The following is a 19,417-nucleotide window of genomic DNA, read 5'->3' on the forward strand; positions in this document are numbered from 1 at the left end:
GAGAGAGAGAGAGAGAGAGAGAGAGAGAGAGAGACCTTTGTTAACTAAATAGCATGATAGAGGGTATCTAAGACAAGACTTTGAATCTCCTTCATAACATCTAAGAAGCAACAGAGAAACTGAAGAAAAAGAAACATACATTTATTTGTGTATATTGGTGGCAATAAACAATGCTTTTTCTAACCCCCCTTTGACAACTCAAAGTCAAAATCAACACTTTCTGGGAGTCCTTCTCTAAGTCCAGCTATTCATTTTAACATAAGTTCCTTAAAAGAGACTCTTTCAATTAAAACAATATTTCAACAGTACAAGGAAATTTCACATCTATTTATACTTAGGATTCTTCTAGTCTAAAATGAGGATTGTGTTCTTTCTTTAGCTTTCTATCATGTTCTGAGTGAGAACGGGAATTCATCCCTATGTCAAATGTACAAAAGGTCAACTGTCCAGGCAGACTTTTAGAAACCATTTCTGAGTCTCCCATCTACCTGTTTGTTTGTTGTGTCTCCCCGTCCCTCCCCCCACCCCTGTGTATTTCACTTTTGATAAAACTTTGCTGAGTGCTGAGACCTTATTTTACCTCTCTTTTTATTTATTAAAAAGGCAGAGAAAAAGAACCCTTTTCTTTTTTCTAATAAACCAGAAGCAAACTTTATTCTAGAAACCAGAATCCAGGAAAAAAATAAAAATAAAATAAAAAATCTTCATGGGACACTAAAAGCTTATCAGCTATCTGAGACCACAGCCAGAGATGGATTTTGTAAGGCTGTAGCAATGGCCAGTTTCTGAACCCACCTTTTTTATAGTAGGGGCACCATGCATTAGGTCTGAAGAAAGGAATTTTTACAATCTTGAGGTAAAACCTTTTCTGCAACATTAATAGCATCGCCCTGGTGGCATAAAGACTATGGAATTGATTTAGATTTTCTACACCTGAAAGGAGGTTTCATGAAAAGGAAGGAAGTTGAGATTAAGAACCAAAATAACTTGAAAAATAATGAAAAAAAAATGGTGGAAGAGTCCGGGTATGTGGTACATGCCTATAATATCAGTATGCTAGGTAGGCTAAAACTGGAAGGTTGGAAGCTTGAGGAAATTTCAACTACAGAGAGCTTGAGATAAAAAAGAGTTAATTGGTGAGACCCTGTCTTAGAAAACAAAAATCCCAAAGAAGGGTGAGGTAGCTGAGTTCTAGCTGCACTTTCTTGCTGTGATGAAAAAGAGGGAGAAGATTATTATTATTTTTTTTTTTTTTGAGACAGGGTTTCATTGTAGTTTCGGTTGTTTTTGTTTTTGTTTTTTTTTGTTTGTTTGTTTGTTTTAGAAGCTGTCCTGGAACTAGCTCTTGTAGACCAGGGTGGCCTTGAACTCACAGAGATCCACCTGCCTCTGCCACCCAAGTGCTGGGATTAAAGGCGTGTGCCACCACTGCCCAGCTGGGAAGAATGTATTAATTTTAGTTTGCAGGTTGTCATCTATCAACCGAGGGAAGTCATAACAGGATGTAGGCAGAAACTTGAAGCAGAATCGTGGAGGAATACTGTTTCCTGTCTCATAGGTTTTTGCTTAGCTAATTTCCTTAGACAGCTCAGTAGCATCTGACTAGTGAATGGTGACCTGCCCCAGGGGCTGAACCCTCCTACATCAACAAACAGGATGTCCCACCCTGTGCAAATATGCCCACAATCTAATCTGATCTGGGAAATCCCTCAGTTGAGGCCTGCTTCTCAGGTGGCTCAAACTTGCTAGGGTAGCATACCTCTCATTGGATAGTGAACTTTATTCTTTCATTTGGATGAACATCCTGTTTGTTTTGGGTTTGTGCTCAGCCTTAAGCATTCAATGATTATTTCTTTTTATGAAACAATGGGACGGTTTTCCTACTTATCTCTCATCATTGGTGAGTTCTGTAGAAGCACACTAGTAAAGCTTTAACCTCAAGAAAAAGAAGGTTTGAGTAGCTAATTAATCGTGAATTGAATGTCAGAAAAAGAGCAAAAAGTCACCAGAAATGGTTTTTGAGAATCATACACAATAACCAGCAGGCATTTTGGAAGGCATAAAACAGATGCAAATGTTCTGGCTGAATGTGAAGCCAACTCTATTAGAATTCGAACTTGGTTCTGTAAATCTGATGAAGAGTCCTTAGCTGGGGAGGTCATAGGCTATTGGTGGGGATCTACTGCTACTGTTCTTGATGAATGGTCATGTTTGAAACTGCCTTCTACACATTTGTGTTTTTGTCCACAAAGAAGTGCTGTGCGAAGCTTTCTTGGGGAAAGTCCTTACTGCAGAGGCCAGTAGCCAGGGCAAAGATCTGGAAAAGCACAGCCATAAGAAAGTGCTTTGTTGCCAGAAGGTGGTAATACGTGCCTTTAATCCTAGCACTCGGGAGACAGAGGCAGGCATAATTTGTGAGTTCAAGGCCAGCCTGTCTACAAGAGCTAGTTCCAGGATTCCAGGACAGGCTTCAAAGCTACAGGGAAACCCTGTCTTGAAAAACCAAAATAAATAAATAAATAAATAAAAATAGTACCTTGCCATAAATGGAACAAGTATTTCACCCCTTCAATGAGGCTCAGAATACATGTGGAAGGGGAGGGTGAAAAGAATACAAGAGTCAGAGCAAGAGGGGTATGGCAAAAATGATATCTTCTGAACATGGTACTACCTTGCCTTAGTGAACACCATCAGCTATGCTTATGTGCCAAGAGTTTATGGGAAAGACGGGTGTTCGACTCTAGTGTCCCTTTACACCATGCTATGAACCCCACCTCCAACCCTAACTCCTGACTTAGTAAGTCGCCAGGCTCCAGCTATGGACTCCGGGGTGAATTCTTTGGGTAGAATGCCAGTTATTTCCTCTCTTAATCTAATCAGGCTGATGAATATAGGCTAGTCTTGGAATCCTCCCAAGTATTCATTCACAGGGAAAGAAAACGTGTTGGCCAGTTAATATCTGCTTGCTTAGCCTTGTCTAAGTGCATCTGCAAACAGACAGCATTTATTTTTGACCCACAGTTTCTTAAGGCCTCTTAGAAAGGGCTACAGACTTGAACGCCAGCTTAATAACATATTCTAGATGTAGCTACCACCCCTTTCCCTGCTCCCCTATATGACTCTATCCACTGTCACCCCCAACTGAAGCCAAAGCAGTAGGATTTAAAGAAAGAAAATACCCATAGAAATAGACCACATTTAATCCACACTCTGCAAACAGAAAAGTTACTTAATCTCATTTTAAATATAGATATACAAAATATTTTCTTTATATTTTCATCTGATGCAGTACAATCACCCTATTCTCCAGTGTTTCAAATGTATTATGTGAATAGACAACTAAAAAAACTCTTTTCATGCAGCAAAAATGTGTCTTTTGCAACTATTATAATTTTATTGAATTTTGATAATTCATAAAAATATTGTCAGAAACCATTATCATGAATATATAAAGTAACAATTCCAAATGATAACAATATTGCTATATATACTTAAAAAATGGACCTGTGTGTGAAAATTTTGGGTATAGTTTAAAAGGTTTGACATCTGTACAAACAATTCTTTCAACAACAGCAAAAAGAGGGTTTGATTTGTGCAGCGCCGATCTTGATATGTTAAGGTGGATTTTATTTTTCAGTTTTGTGGTTAGTACAAGTAACTGCTCTTAACATTAAATATTGCATAGACCATCCCTTAAAATTCAGACATTCAAAACTGAGTTTCTACTGTAGCGTGATTAATAAAAACCCAGAGACAGATATTGGGGCACAACTAAAGGTCAGAAAACCAAAAAAGCCAGGCTCTTACCTCTACCTCAGTCCGAAATCGTGATCATGCCTCCAGGAATTTCAGGATGAGACTGTGAGAGAGCTGTCTCCTTCAGCCTTATATTCCTCTCTAGGGCTGAGATTAAAGGCGTGCACCACCACTGCCCAGATTCTACAGCAAACTAGTGTAACTGCTGAGAATAAAGATGTGTGTGACCATTGCCTTGTCTGGAAGGCTGACCAGTGGGGCTGTTTAACTCTCTGATCTTCAGGGAAACTTTATTTATAAAATACAAAGGAAAACTCACTCCATCCTACACTTATCAAGTAAAAACATTCAACTCTCAGGGATCATAGTATCTTTAATCTGAAATACACATTGTAAGCTATTTCAATTCCCTTGGAACTTATTAATCCTGTGAGATGTGGGCGCAAACTCGATTATCCTGCATGATTTCACTTCACTGACTGATGAATAAGAGAAACTTCAAGTGCAAAAAGTGAGTTTGTTATGCTGTAGATATACATTTTCCCCTCTGAAACACTTTGTGATTTCATTAGACACTCCAAACCTTATCTGGATGTAAGCATTTTTTCAATATTGAACCGAGTTTGAACTGCAAATGAGTCCTATTTGTTTTCCGGATTGGTTTTATCTCATTAAGTCAAGAGTATTTGTTTTATGATTGTATGCAGAAGTAAATAGCCTTTCACAGGCCTATGATAAAAGATTAAAACTTGTTTTCAATGTATTTTGTTGTCAGGAAAATGATCTTTCACTCATTGTTAGCCTATGATATTATTTTCCATTTTTGGTACAATAAAATTTTTATTTGAATTTCCCTATATGAGATAAAATTAAAAACAATTTTTAAAACCAAAAGAGAAATAGTAGAGAATACATTATGTTTCAGAAGAGATGTGAATAGGAAAGGGAAAAGTCTGATTCATAGTATCTAGACACTTTAGAAAAGGTCTTCACTTAAACACTCCAAACACAGAATATATTGTGAGTTTAAAATGATTGTGCATAGCTGTGATAAGTAGATGTAATGAAAGAATAACTCCTAGTTCTGATTTTGAATGAAAAAAGTCTCAAGCAAAATGCAGAAATATAGCAGAATCAACAATAAAATGGCTCTCTCCACAACTACTGAAAAGGACCTATGATTTAGTTCCATTTAGCTTGTAACGGAGCTGACACTCACTGGTAACTGCACATGTTCGTATAATATACCTACACCTAATAATATAATCATGTGTCTATATACACATCATTAGCAGTATTTCACCGAATACTCAAGTAACCATCTTCCAGAATAATGAGATTATGCTACTCTATTTTACTGAGGATGGATTAACAACTGAAATCATCAAAGAACTAAGCTTGAAGCTAAACATATAAGTCATGAGAACCTGAGTTCAGATCCCGAATGGATATATAAAAACCAAGCATAGTAGTACATGCTTATAGTTCCAGTGATGATGAGGGAAAGGCAGGCGGGTGCCTGGAATATGCTGATAGTCAAGCAATGATACTTAATTAATGAGCACCATATTAATGAGCACCGTGTGAAGTGAGAGACCCTGCTTCAAAAAATAAGAGGAAGACTGAAGAAGTATTATCCTCTGGCCTTCACACACTCATACACACAAACATATATACCATACACGCATATAGAGATAAAAATACATTGAAATTTCTATATTCACTTCATAGTTTCCAAACCACATTAGTTATTATTTGGTGAGTCTATAGCAGATACAATTGGGACATTATACAAATGCCTCAGCTATGACTGTGAGGCTCATTTGTTTCTCTATTGATATATATATATTATATATATATGAGATTAGAAACCAGCGACAAATCCAAGAAACAATCCCATACAAGAAGTCTAGCACGGGGAACCAATGGGCTTTCAGGAATTGCTTACAGGAAGAGGAATGACTGAAAGCTGAACCATTGGAAAACCGAGAGAACACATCTTCCACTGCAAGCGTGAATGAGAACACACAAACTGGAACTACGATGTCAGGCTATGGACTCTTAAAGCACAACCCCAGTGCCATACTTCTAACAAGGCTGGCCTCATAAGCCTCTCCAAACTGTATTTGTTATGGATTTGCTGCGGGTCCCAGCAGCTTGCTGTGGGGTCGAGACCAGCAGCAGGTCCACAAACCAGGGTGGCTGTTCCCCTGGGCGTCCCTGGTGGCTAGTCATGTAGGAAGCAGGTGGGCAAGGGGCAGACAGATAGGCACATCATGCAGATGGGTTTGCTGCAAGCTGCCGGGGTCCTAAAAGTGGCCAGTCCCAAGCAGGGACAGCACAGGAGACCATGCGGCAGATCTGCAAGTGACTGTGGCAGGTGGGTGAGAGAAACAGATAGGCACACCACGTAAAGTAAAGTTAGACGTTTATTAGGTGGGTTATGGAGGGGAAGGAAAAAGGGGGAAAGGAGAGAGAGAGAAAGAGAGGGGGGGAGGGAGGGAGGGAGGGAGGGAGGGAGAGAGAGAGAGGGGGGAGGGAGAGGGAGAGAGAGAGAGAGAAAGGACAGGAAGGGAGAAAGTTGGGGTCTGAGGCTGCAGGCAGGAAGGGAGCGGGTGTGGCTTGTCTCTTAAAGAGACAAAACAATCATAACAGTATTGCAAACTGGAAAAACGTGTTCGAATGCCTGAATCTATAAGGGGCACTTTCATCCACATCTGGTATGTTGGTACTACAACATTTTGAATCTATAAACTAGCAGTGCTGTCAGTGGCAACTCTTCTCCTGCAGACTGTATACCGCAAATCAGTACAAGAAAAAAACACAAAAGACAGATCTACCCTCCAGTATATTCCCTTCTTGATTTTCTCATGTCCCGTAGCCAAGTGAGTATTGCCATCTAGCTCTGGAATGCAAGCAGCATACAGGCATTATTTATATGGTTTCTGAGGTGCCGGGAGTGACACTGGCCATAAAGCATTAGGAAAGTACTGCAATCCTGATACTGGAATTTTCAATCAACAACCTAATGGCTCCTGGGAGTTGCATTTGCCACTCTCATAGGAAGCTTTCCCTTAAGCTTTCAGAGATCTGCAAAACACTCAAGGCTTTACATTACATACCTTTCACAAAGGCACCCTACTGTACACTGTAAAGTGGAAATTATTCTCACAGCTAAGAAGAACCTCTAAAAGACACGTTAGCAAGAACCAACATAGTGGGAAAGGATCTGATTCTCAGTCAAGTATGTTATTAAAAGAACTATGCTGACATATATATAACATTGGTAGGAGGTGTCAATCCAACTGTCATTTAATTATCCAGAGTTATTTTCTTTCTTTCCTTTTTTTTTGTTTTTTGTTTTTGTTTGTTTTTTGTTTTGTTTTGTTTGTTTTTCGAGACAGGGTTTCTCTGTGGCTTTGGAGCCTGTCCTGGAACTAGCTCTTGTAGACCAGGCTGGCCTCGAACTCATAGAGATCCTCCTGCCTCTGCCTCCCGAGTGCTGGGATTAAAGGCGTGCGCCACCACCGTTTGACCAGAATTATTTTCCATTCTGCCTCCTCATTTTTAATGCTGATGTTCCTCAGCACCACCGTGCATCTTTTCATCCCTGATGGTCTTGGCACAGCTTGCAAGAACTCAGGTCCCAAGGAGAATAGTGTTGTGATCAAGCCTTCCATGCTTTTACTGGAGACTACTCTCCAGTTCGGACAACTCCTAATCAACATGTGGCACTTGGTTTTCCACTGGCTACACCTGTCAACTGATAGGCTTCAGGCTGTGTGAATAATCTCCACACATGATCTCTCTCTCTCTCTCTCTCTCTCTCTCTCTCTCTCTCTCTCTGAGTTTGTGTAGGGGGTTATAAGGTATGTTCAAAACAAAGTCTGGAGGGTAGCTGACCATACCTAGGACAAAGTTATTTTTTTAAATTTGAACAGCTTTATCACACATAACCTTCTGAAAGCATCAGCTCAATATTTGAGTTTTCATTAAAATTTTTCCTAAGAACTCCAGATTAACAAATTTTATTACATTTGCCTTTGAATGACTTGTACAGACAACTTATATGTTTTGCCTTTTTCTTGTTCCTCCTTGATTACTTCAGCAATTCAGGAAGATAATTTACATGCTGTTCAAAATTTTGTAGCTTCTCCCTAACCTCTCATAGATGGTATCCCACCATGAGGTTCAGCAAGCCATCAAAACTTTATGTAAAAGCTAAAGAGAAACCCTGTCTTGAACCCCCCCCCCAAAAAAAAAACCTTATTTAAGTCCCATGGGCCCTGCTTATCCAACTTTATTTCAAGTTCTTCTATGAAAACAGTCCCAGGAATCTCTCTTATGACCATTTCCCTAAAAAAATGCCTGGCTCTCCACTATTGTCTTTCAGATAAGAGTATTCACAAGGGCCATCCTCAGTCAGTGATGAGCTAGTATCCCTAATTTCTTGTCAGTTCATTAGAAATAATTTCTTTCATAGTCCTTCAAGTTTTTCAACCTTTATTTCAAAGAGAGATGAGAAGTTTTCTTATCCAGTTTTTCAAGTTTAACAAACCCCTTGGCCCCATGACCTGGAGTACCTGGAGCCATTCTGTGAGAGGCTCTTTTATTGCCTGGTTAAACATCTTTCCAACCCAATCAGATAAAATGTGCAGTATTCCATTGTTGCCATGGTTTCCTATACTGAGTCATTATTAAAGACCTTGACATCACCACATTTACTCTCATTTGTGGATTCTTGCTTTCTCTGTAGTAGAGGTCGCCCCTCAGGGATATCTTCTATCACTTCTATTAGTTTATCTCTCTGCTACATGGGTTTTCTGCTGCAAGGATTCTAAGATTTGGGGTCCCATGAAAGGCCTTTGCTTGAATCTTATTTTACACTGTCTTTTGCTTAAATCCGGCTAAACTTTAGAAACTACACCAACACTTTCATTCCATTCTTTTGTTCATTTGTCCTGCTGAACCAGAAGTTAACACAGTGGATCGAATCTTGATTTCTTTTCTTGATTTTTTTTCCCCCACATTGGGCATTTTCTTTCTTGGAAGATGGCTGAACCTAAATTTCTTGTATTGTCCTTAATTAAAAAAATGCAATTGATTCTACAGCCTGCTTTTGATCTTGTTCTATACATGCAACTTTCAGGACCAGAAATATGTACTTTCAAGCCATCAGCTATGATACCCATCTCATTCTCCACAAATATAAACCTCTCTACCACCACTACATAGAGAATTACATGGCCCACTCTGTAATTCCCCTCAAAGATACTCCAATTGTGGATACCTTAGCCAGGGTCTTATCTTAGTACCTATTGCAGGAACATGCACCTACGACAGCATCTTTACATTTTAGGATTGCCTTCACAAGAGGCTCTGCATTCAGACATCCTCAGTTGCAGTTCTCACTACTCATGTAGGGGACATGCAACTACAACTTCCCATTAATCTTTGGTTCTTTAGATTGGAGCTTGGGTACTAACTGTCCCATGTAGCTTTTCCTAGGGAGGCATGAACTCACTCTAGATAGGGTACTGATGAGAGACCAAAGACAATTCCACCCACAGGTATCTTGGTGAATGATGTGTGATTACTTATAAGAGCGTGAGTGACTCAAAGGCAGCTGCGTGACTCCTACATGGGTGATGACTCACACAAGTTGTATCTGTCAAACTTCCTGGGCCAGCTGCGGATAGTTTGTTTAGATGGTCTCTCTACAGCTATTGTTTGCTGCTTTTTTGATCTTGAATGGCGCTTCCCACATCTTGTAAATTTCAACAACCTCCCAGAGCCTTATAAATTTCATTTACTTCCCAAGATGGATGAATCTCCTACTCTGTCCACATGCGAATGTTTCAGTTCAAAGGAAACTGCCACAAGGCTAGATGAAAAATATACACAGAGAAGTCAACACAGCAGCATGGTAGGTATTCTGCCTTTTTGCATGTATTACTAAGTAGACTTTATTTTTGTGAAGACCAATTCTTTAAATAAATAAAGAGTGATTTCCCTCACTCCTCACTTTCACTTTTTTTTTTTTTTTTTTTTTTTTTTTTTTTTTTTTTTTTTTTTTGGTTTTTAGAGACAGAGTTTCTCTGTAGCTTTGCAGCCTGTCCTGGAGCTAGCTCTTGTAGATCAGGCTGGCCTCGAACTCATAGTAATCTGCCTGCCTCTGCCTCCTGAATGCTGGGATTAAAAGCGTGTGCCACCACTGCCCAGTTTCCCTCACTTTTCATTGATCTCACTGTGAACATCACTCAATTTTGTTTTAAAAAAATTTCCCTATTATCATGAAAATACAGAGATCTACCATTTACATTAATCAGATATGTCTGTCCTGTTTGCTGATTCATTTCTATACTGAAAGTAGCTGTCAAATCAGAACTATTCTGCCTTTTCACATTCTTCACTTTTTTCTTCCTAATTGTATTAAATTCATTGTAACCTTGAATTTATTTTTGCTATGTCATAAAAACTCTTCTCTACTTTGCTTAATCAAGTGATTATTTTCTATAATCACTTTTATTTACTTTATTTATATAAAACATTTGGTATATTTACTTCTCATCTCCAGCATAAACTTTCCTTCAAGAAACCATGTTTTCTTACTGGCATTTTACTGAACTAGTCACTCCTGCCAATACTTAAGATCTCAAGGCCAGGCAGTGGTGGCACACACTTTTAATTCCAGCACTCAGGAGGCAGAGGCAGGTGGATCTCTGTGAGTTCGAGGCCAACCGGGTCTACAAGAGCTAGTTCCAGGACAGGCTCCAAAAGCTACAGTGAAACCCTGTCTCTAAAAACCAAAAAGAGAGAAAAGATCTCAAGGTACAAGTATTCCCTAATTAGTACCTAGCCTTTACAATTTCTTTCATTAAATTAACATAAGCACAGTAAGAATGTTTATATCTCCAGATCAAATCATTCATGCATGCTAGCTAGTCTCAGGTATCAAGACACCTGTTTGGCCTTTCCATTTATCTTTTCCACAGATATAGCTCAATTTCCTTCTGAAATTAAAAAGAATGCAACCTATTAAAAAATAGTCAAACTGAGTAGTGGTACCACATGCCTATAATCCCAGCACTCAGGAGACAGAGGCAGGTGAATCTGTGAATTTGAGGCCAGCCTGGTCTATAAAGTGAGCTCCAGGATGGCCAAGGCTACAAAGAGAAACTCTGTCTTGAAAAACTCAAAACAAACAATCAAGAAAGAAAGAAAGAAAAAAACCTTCCCATCCAAAAAACAAAAAAAGAAAGAAAAAGAATTTAAAAATTGGTTAATTAGTGACTTTGCTTAGAGATGAAAGAAAACGTACTCAATCTCTTCTCTCTTTCATCCCTCCATCTTTCTGTGTGATAATCTCACCCTTTCAGACTAGATAGGAGATTCTACTCTTTATCCCTCACAAATATCCAGTTCACACAAACTCTTGTTGGCTCTGTGTGTATATGATTCTTCAATGATTTCTAGAACATTGTGTCCTCCACTCTTCCTGCTGGTTCCTAGTTCCTTTCTTAATGCCACAATGAATTGCAGGCACTAACCTGCTCACTCCTTCACGCATCACACAAATTGTTATCTACACATGGACGAGTCTTTCACTTTGCCTGCCCCCGTGCTTTCAGTCCCTGAACTATATAGGGATAGGCACTAGCCATTGTTATCCAATTCACTGTCAAAACTCACAGGTATGGGAGGCAGCCCATGTTAATGTTAAAATGCTTATAAGAGACTGGAACTTGTCTAATACCCAAAACCTTTACCGAGGCACTTCCTCATATTCTAGTGCCTACTATGATGATGCCTTGCAAGTTAATTCATTTGACAACAGCAATGTTACCAAGCCTATATGATAATACTTGGAGGGCATATACTAAAAATTTAACCAAATGTTTTCTGGTGCTTTATACAATAAATAGACCTTAGACTGAAAAAAAATAAGTTGTGCCTGTCCTCATTTTCTTAATTTTTGGTTCATGTGGGAGGGCCTATTTCAGGGTGGGTGGTTCCATCCCTGAGCAGGTGATCCTGGATATAACAACACAGGTTGACTAGGCCATGGGAAACAAGTAAGTAGGCATGATCCCTCTAAGGCCTCTCCTTTAGTTTCATCCTACATTTCATGCCAGTATCATGTAGGTATTGGAAGAATCGTGGAAGTTCTTTGCAAATTTAAAGTCCCATCAAAATGTTTTGGATCTGTATTTGGGAAAGACAAAAGTCTTCTGGGAAGTTTTTCCTCAGGGTCAGCATCACCCAGAAGCTGCAGTTCAGATTGAGGCTGAGGCTGCTTTGTATTAATCTGTTAGCCAATCTTGATTATGCATAAGAGTCTCACAGGTGGAAGTAGTTTTAATGGCGCAAAAGCTATATGGCTGAACAGGTTATGGGTAGAAGCTGAGGCCTGGTGCCACGAGAGGCTAGAAGAGGCCACTGGTGAAAGTGCAGCCTTAATTGCAGTGAAAACTGGGTATACTGAAGATGCCAGGACTGCGGGGTGATTACCAAGGATGGGAGCAGAAACTGGGGAAGAACTGGGGATAGAAGCAGGCTATGTGTGTTGCAGATAACAAAACCAGAGAATAGTGCTGCGTACCTCGAAGCCCAAAATATCATGCATCCAAGATACCAGACATTTTCTTGCAGAGTTTAATTTACATTGCTTCAGTTTGTTTTGCTTTGATTATGTCTTATCTGCGTCCTGATTCATTCTTGTTGGAATAATAAGTATGTGACTTATTTTTCCATTTTCAGAGAGACCTCAAATCTTGAAAGTGCCATCAGTCTCTTTAAAGAGATCGAACTTTTAAAGTGTTTGAAAATTTCAGGAGTGGAACTTTGAAAGTTATACTGTGATTTTTATTGTGACATTAACAAGATCTTGGGGATAAACGAGAGGGAAAGGCTATGCTTTACAGTGATGTATCTCAAAATCAAGTTGACAGGACATCAAGTTGCTAGTTATTATTATTATTATTAATTTTTTAAGTTGGCAAATGCTAGGATAGTCTCAAATTAGAACCTGACCTTCAGGCCATACCCATAAGTACAGCAGTGGAAAGCAGACCTGTATGTATAAGGAATTGGAGGCCAACTTTAGCTGCTGTAGTAGTGACATTTCTTGTTGCTGAAACAAAATATCTGTCCAAAGCAACTTCAAAAGGAATAGTTGACCCTGGAGAGATGGATCAGCAGTAAGAGCACTTATTGCCATTGTAGGGGACATTGGCTCACTTCCCAGCACCAACGTGGTGTCTCACAGCCACTTCTAACTCCAGATGTAAATTTCAGGGGATTTAATCCCCCTTTCCACCTTTGCAGTCACTGGGAATATGAGTATAAACATGGAGGAAAACACACTAATACAATATAGATATAGTTATCTATATATCTAGATAGATAGATAGGCAATTTTTTAAAGAAAGGATTTACGTTTGTTTACAGTACTAATACGTAGTTTCCAATGGTGAAGATCCAGGGTATTAGGAGCTTGAGGCAAGGGACACCCTGCGTACACAGTCAGAAAATAGCAGAGATGAATGCCAGTGTTCAATGCACTTTCTCCATTCATATGTAGTTGTAGGATTAGTCCCCAGAATTGTGCTATTCACATTTTTGCTGGGTTTTCTCATCACCATGAACCTAATCTAGAAGTATCCATTTTCAGAGTCTCGTTACCATGGTGATTCTAAATCCCATCAAATAGACAAGATTAATCATCACAGATACAAAAGAAGTTCACAGCCATTCTGAGAAATATGAGATCCTATATCAAAAAGAAAAACTAATTTCTGAAATTGAGGAGTTAGTGTCATGACACATATCCGCTGTTACAGTACTTCAGAGGCTGAGCCAAGAAGACAAAAAATTTGAGGACCAGGAGGCAGAAACTTCTCAAATAACCAACATATATACACATGTACACATAGAGAAAAATTTCCTAAATTGAAACACAAAGAACAAAAAGTAAAGAAAAGAATAACAGAATTTCAAGGACTAGGGAACAGCTTCAGGAGCAACATATCATTAATTGGAATACGATATAAATTAATAAATATGACAACACAAGCAATTTAATAACAAACAAATTCAAGTAATAGAAAAGAATTTATTAAATAAACAACAACAATAACAACAACAACAACAACAAAAACAAAATCAGTGATCTAAGTCCAGAGAACACCAAGTAAAAAAAAAAATGCCTCTAAATGCATTGCATTACTTCCAAAGCACAGAAAATTAAGGATAGAGTGAAATGCCTTGACAGAAGCTAAAGCATGAAGAACATACCAAGCCAGGAGGTGGTGGCATGTGCTCTTATTTCTAGCACTCAGGAGGCAGAGGCAGGCATATGTTTGTGAGTTCAAGGCCAGCCTGGTCTACAAGAACAAATTCCAGGACAGGCTCCAAAGCTGCAGAGAAACCCTGATTCGAAAAACCAAAAACAAACAAAACAAACAAACAAACAAACAAACAGAACATACCTTAACATTTCTTAAGGCCCCTCTAATTCGAATCTGCAGGCCCAGATCTGAGCAGGTGCTGCATCTACAGTCAATCTTGACTACTATGATTCAGGACCCTTCCTGTGCTATCCATCCAGGCCACCCCTCTAGACTCAGGTCAAAGCTGGATCTGTAAGCTCTCTTGATGAATTTGACTATTTTCCTTCCTCCCATATCTTCCCCCTCAAGGGCCAGGCCTAGCTAGGTACTATGTTTGTGAACGCTTACTTTCTGCTGTCCATCCATGCATCTTTCCAGTCATAAATTAAATCTGTATTCATTTATCTCTCTTATCCCAGACCCAGCTAGGATCGAAATTTTTGTGCTCCCTTGCTTAATCGAACCCATGTCCCTGGACATATGCTGCTTTCCTGACCCCAGGACATCTGAGAGCAACACTGAGTATTTTTTCAGAGGTTCTTCCTGATTCTTTGCTACCTTCTGCCTCTTCAGTCTCAAGTCCAACTGGAAACTGTATCAGAGATCTTGGATTTTACTGAAGAAATCACACACAAAACTTAAGAACCACACATCACATTTGTAACCAGTGAGTTGGAATCACCCTACCGTCTCTAATCAATAATCAAGACTTGGCATCTGGAAGACTGACCTGACAGAAAATCAACAAAGTTCAGATGGCAGAAAAAGCAGAACCAAACATCAACTTAACAGAATCAGGCTAAAATTTTACATCAGAAGTATAATCAGTGAAATAAATTCACATACTTATGTCCTGTCACAAAACCATGAACATTATGAAAGACCAAGACAATATGTCCCTTCCCCAAGGTCTACTGGTCTTGTGGAAATGCTCTTTGATGGAATTACTGTATTAGTTACACTTCTATTGTTGTGATAAAAATAACTTGACCCACAGCAACCTCTAAATGAAAGAATTTAATTTGGCTTATGTTTCTACTGGGTTAGAGTCTATTATGATAGAGCAAAGGCATGGCAACAGGAACGGCTGTGAGCTTATATTTCCAAGTGCAAACAGAAAGCAGAGAGAGTGCACTGGAATTGTGGGATGCCTTTTAAAACTAAAGCCCATTCCAAGTGGAACACCTCCTTCAATAAGGCCATGTTTAATCCTTCCCAAATAGTTCCACCAACAATACAGTATTCAAACACATGAGCTTATGGGGACCATTCTTATGTAAACTAATACAGTTATATAGATTAAACTTATTCACAACATAGAATTCAAAAGAACAATTATAATCTAAGAATTCAAAAAAGCATACAGACAAGTATCTGAAAGAACTTAAGGAGGAATACCAAATTTAAGTGCAAAAAAACAAAAACAACTGACTGAATGGAATTGAAAAAATAATACATTTTAATAAACAGAATTGCCAAATAAAATCAAGCTAAAATGAAGACACACTAAAAAAAAAGATCCAATAAGAAAATTCAGAGGAAAGTTTTATGAATAGAATGATCATGACAGAATATTAGATCTCACAATAAAATAGAGAAATTGAACTAGTCAATGAGAGAAAGTGATAAACTAAAAGAAAAGCAAATACCATACACATAAAAGGAATATGTACGAACGTTTGCACTCCATGAAACAATAAAATCTAAATTATCAACATAGAAAAATGAAAGAATATCATGTCTATGATATAGAAAAACTCTTTAACAGGATCATAGAAGAAAACCTTCAAAAATTAAGGAGAAACATTTCCATATAGTTACAAAAAGTACACAGACCACCAAATAGACGTGACACATTATAGTTAAAACACAAAATATACAGATTTTTTGTGGACTTTGTAAAAAATCAGTAATGATATTCACATATTACAAATTGTGCATTGAAACAATCAGGATTAGGAAATTCTTGGAAAACATTGCATCTGTAATGAACATATCTGCATATGTTCTTTGTATTGTAACATAGTGTGACAACCACGTACATTGTGTTTGTTGTAAATGATCCAGGTATAATTAAAGTATAAAAGACAATGTTAATAGATTGCATTCAAATACTATGACATATTATATACAAAAGACGAAAATTAAATGTTAGTATCAGAGAGCTGGTTGCTGGACATAATTCTCAAGAACAGTCAGTCAAGGCCAGCTGTTCTTAATTATGACACTTCTGAAGTCTCTTGGTTAGATATCCATGTGGTATGATTATTGTGAAGGGATTGGATCCTGAACATCCTTAACTAATCAGAGAATCAATCTGGTGATATCTGCCACAAGCAAAGGGATTCAGGTTTGCTTTTTTCAACAATTATTCCTAGGTCCTTTCCAAAATCACAGAACTTTGAACTCAGTTTTCAGTTTCTTAGGGGATCTTCTATGCATCATCAGGGCTGTTTCTCTAATAGGGATTTTAGCACACTTTCTCATGCTCCCTTGCAGCTCTCTTTCTCCACTGTGTACTGCCAGTTCTTTTCTAGTATAGGGAAAAACTCTTTTTCTAATGACTTCATTCATTTTGGTTGTCAATGAAGGGTTGGGTGTTTCAGTCAGAAGCAGTTATCTCTGAGTTTGGAAGTTATTCACTGATAGTAAAATATGATACCACATGGGCCATTCAGTCTTATATAATTTTTAATTATTATTGGCTCTGATGCCACTGTGTATATTGGAAATGACCTTAAAATATAAATAAGCCATGTTACAGGTTTCTTTCATGACATTGCAAGCTATGGCAGTGCTGTGTAGCCCCGGGAGATTATCCTACTGTCCTTCTGCTCTGCACTCTCCAACAACAAAAAAGTTTTTTAAATTACTTCTCTTGAGTGAATTCTTAATATTTGTCACATCATTAGTAATTTTGTCAAAGCTTTTAATAAACAATTATCTATACAATTACAATCAATAATTCACCAACCTATTCTGGGTGATCTCAGAAGATCTTATGTTTTTATATTAAGACTTCCTATAGATTGTTACAAGCATATAATCAACAGCTACAAAATTACATTAGAGGTTCTTAGACAAGACATTTCTGAAGGAAAACCTGTGTAATATAATGTCAAATAATAAAATCTGGAAATACCCTTGAAACTTCTTTTTAGTAAAGATTTGGGAGGCAATTTTCCGTTTAATCAGAAAGAGGACTCTTGGCTTCTTAACAGGTACTACCGTCTGTTATCAAATGCCTGTTGATAGAAAACATTTCCTCACACAGAATTCCTGGCATGTTTTTTATCTGACGGGTAGAGGATATAAGGAGACACTTTGAAAAATAAAGACAATATTTTACAACTGGCATTGCGAATTGTTTACCCTCCAAATAAGATTCTGTCAGTTGAATTCTCTTACTTCACTTTCAAAATCTATTTGACTCCCTTGTTATAACCAGGGATAAAATATTGTATGACCCAATTATGCCAAACTATCACAGTGTGATATTTCACTACCTTGCTTTATCATTAATCTTTGAGAAGCTATGGAGATGGCTGAGACTATATTGTGATAAAACAAAAGATGCTTACAGAGAATTGAAACTCATTAGGAACCAAAGAGACACATATTTCCATAACGTTATCTTGTTCAAACATTGATTTGATTTAGGATTCTTTAAAGTCAAATATCAATCTCCTGGAGAATCTTGTGATCTCTTAGACTGTCAAGTGAATCATCACTTTTATGACCAAGATGGGGAAAGCCGTTTAGGGCAAGTAAAAAGATACAGAATTTAAATAATTATATACTATGAAAGTGAATACTGAAGAATTGAAAATATACTATGTGAAATTCAAGCCTAATTAACATGTTCAAGAGCAAACTGTATTTAGAGCAGCCTAAGACAGGGTGTAAGAATCCACTTGTTCAAATTCTTGGAGTGGTATATGTTCTTGCTTCATGCCCATTAATCACAGGCAGTGAGTGTGTGTGTGTGTGTGTGTGTGTGTGTGTGTGTATGAACTTTCTGAAGATACTTAATGTTAGTTTATTATATCCAACTTATGAGGAGTGATTTAAAAACTATAGAAACCAATTTGTATTAAACAGAAAATGTGACCTCATAATATACTGAAAGAAATTGAGCTCTTCTCTAACTCTCATAGGTACTTTGTTCTGACTATTCTTGCTCACAGCCTGGAAAACATCTCTAATATTTAAACTCTACATGTATATGTATCCATATTTTTTATTCCATTTGGACTGCAGTTACAAAATAGTCTAGGTTACATGGTCTAAATTCAAGCAAAAACCATTTCTCACACTTTTGGTAACCAGAAAATCCAAACTAAGAAAGAAATGTCAAGCTCCACATATAAGAAGAGTTTGTTTCCTGATGTATGGGGTATGCTTCTATGGGAAAAGGACTTACCATCCCCTTTGGCCTCTTTTATTGACATGACAATTTTAATCATGAGATCTCTGTGTTCATGATGAATCCACTCTGTAGTCTCCACTCCTTATAGTTCTCACATTCAGGGTTGGGAAACTGCAAGCATTCAGACCACGGCAAATCTCTAAATGTAAAGTTTTTTTGTGTTATTCTTTCTACTCAGCTGTTATAAAATTTAAAAATCTAAACTTTCTCCATTAAAGAAGCTCTTTTTCAATTTACCAAAAAGAAGCAGAAGTCTTCCTGTGATTAATTGGTCTTTTTATGATGTCAGATAGCTTAGGAATAGTCTGTCTTTGATGTGGGATACCCCTGTGTGCTGTGAATACCATTGGTTAAGAAAAAAGCTATTTGGGGCCTGTGATAGGGTAGAGCAGTGCTGGTTGGGGAAAACTAAAGTGAATACTGGGAGAAAGAAAGCAGAGTCAGAGAGAAGCCATGGAGCCATACTGGAGATAGACAAGGAACTTTACCCGGTAAGCCACAGCCTCGTGGTGATACACAGATTAATGGAGATAGGTGAATTAGGCAGAAATATGCTTAAGCTATTGGACAAACAGTAGTGCAAATAATATGGTTTCTGTGTGATTATTTTGGGGCTGAACAGATGGGAAAAATCAAGTGGCCTCTTACAACATGACTTATATTCTCTCACCCAAACCCACTATTTCTCTCAACAGAACTTTATCACATTACTATTATTTACACAATAATGAGTAAGTAATGACAATATATTTTATTTATTTCTTTATTTATTTATTTATTTATTTTTGATTTTTCGAGACAGGGTTTCTCTGTGGCTTTGGAGCCTGTCCTGGAACTAGCT

General features: G+C 38.0%; 1 protein-coding gene across 1 annotated transcript in view; it reads right to left on the bottom strand.

The window, feature by feature from the left end:
* Fut9 (fucosyltransferase 9) overlaps positions 1-19,417 on the bottom strand; it is a 181,512-nt gene that overhangs the window by 22,714 nt on the left and 139,381 nt on the right. The window contains exon 3 of the mRNA XM_026786789.1: positions 18,571-18,715. Within this exon, the coding sequence (XP_026642590.1) occupies positions 18,571-18,613 (43 nt within the window). The 5' untranslated portion in view covers positions 18,614-18,715. The remainder of the gene's footprint in view (positions 1-18,570; positions 18,716-19,417) is intronic.

This window comes from Microtus ochrogaster, linkage group LG5 (genome assembly GCF_000317375.1).
Source record: "Microtus ochrogaster isolate Prairie Vole_2 linkage group LG5, MicOch1.0, whole genome shotgun sequence".
NCBI lineage: Eukaryota > Metazoa > Chordata > Mammalia > Rodentia > Cricetidae > Microtus > Microtus ochrogaster.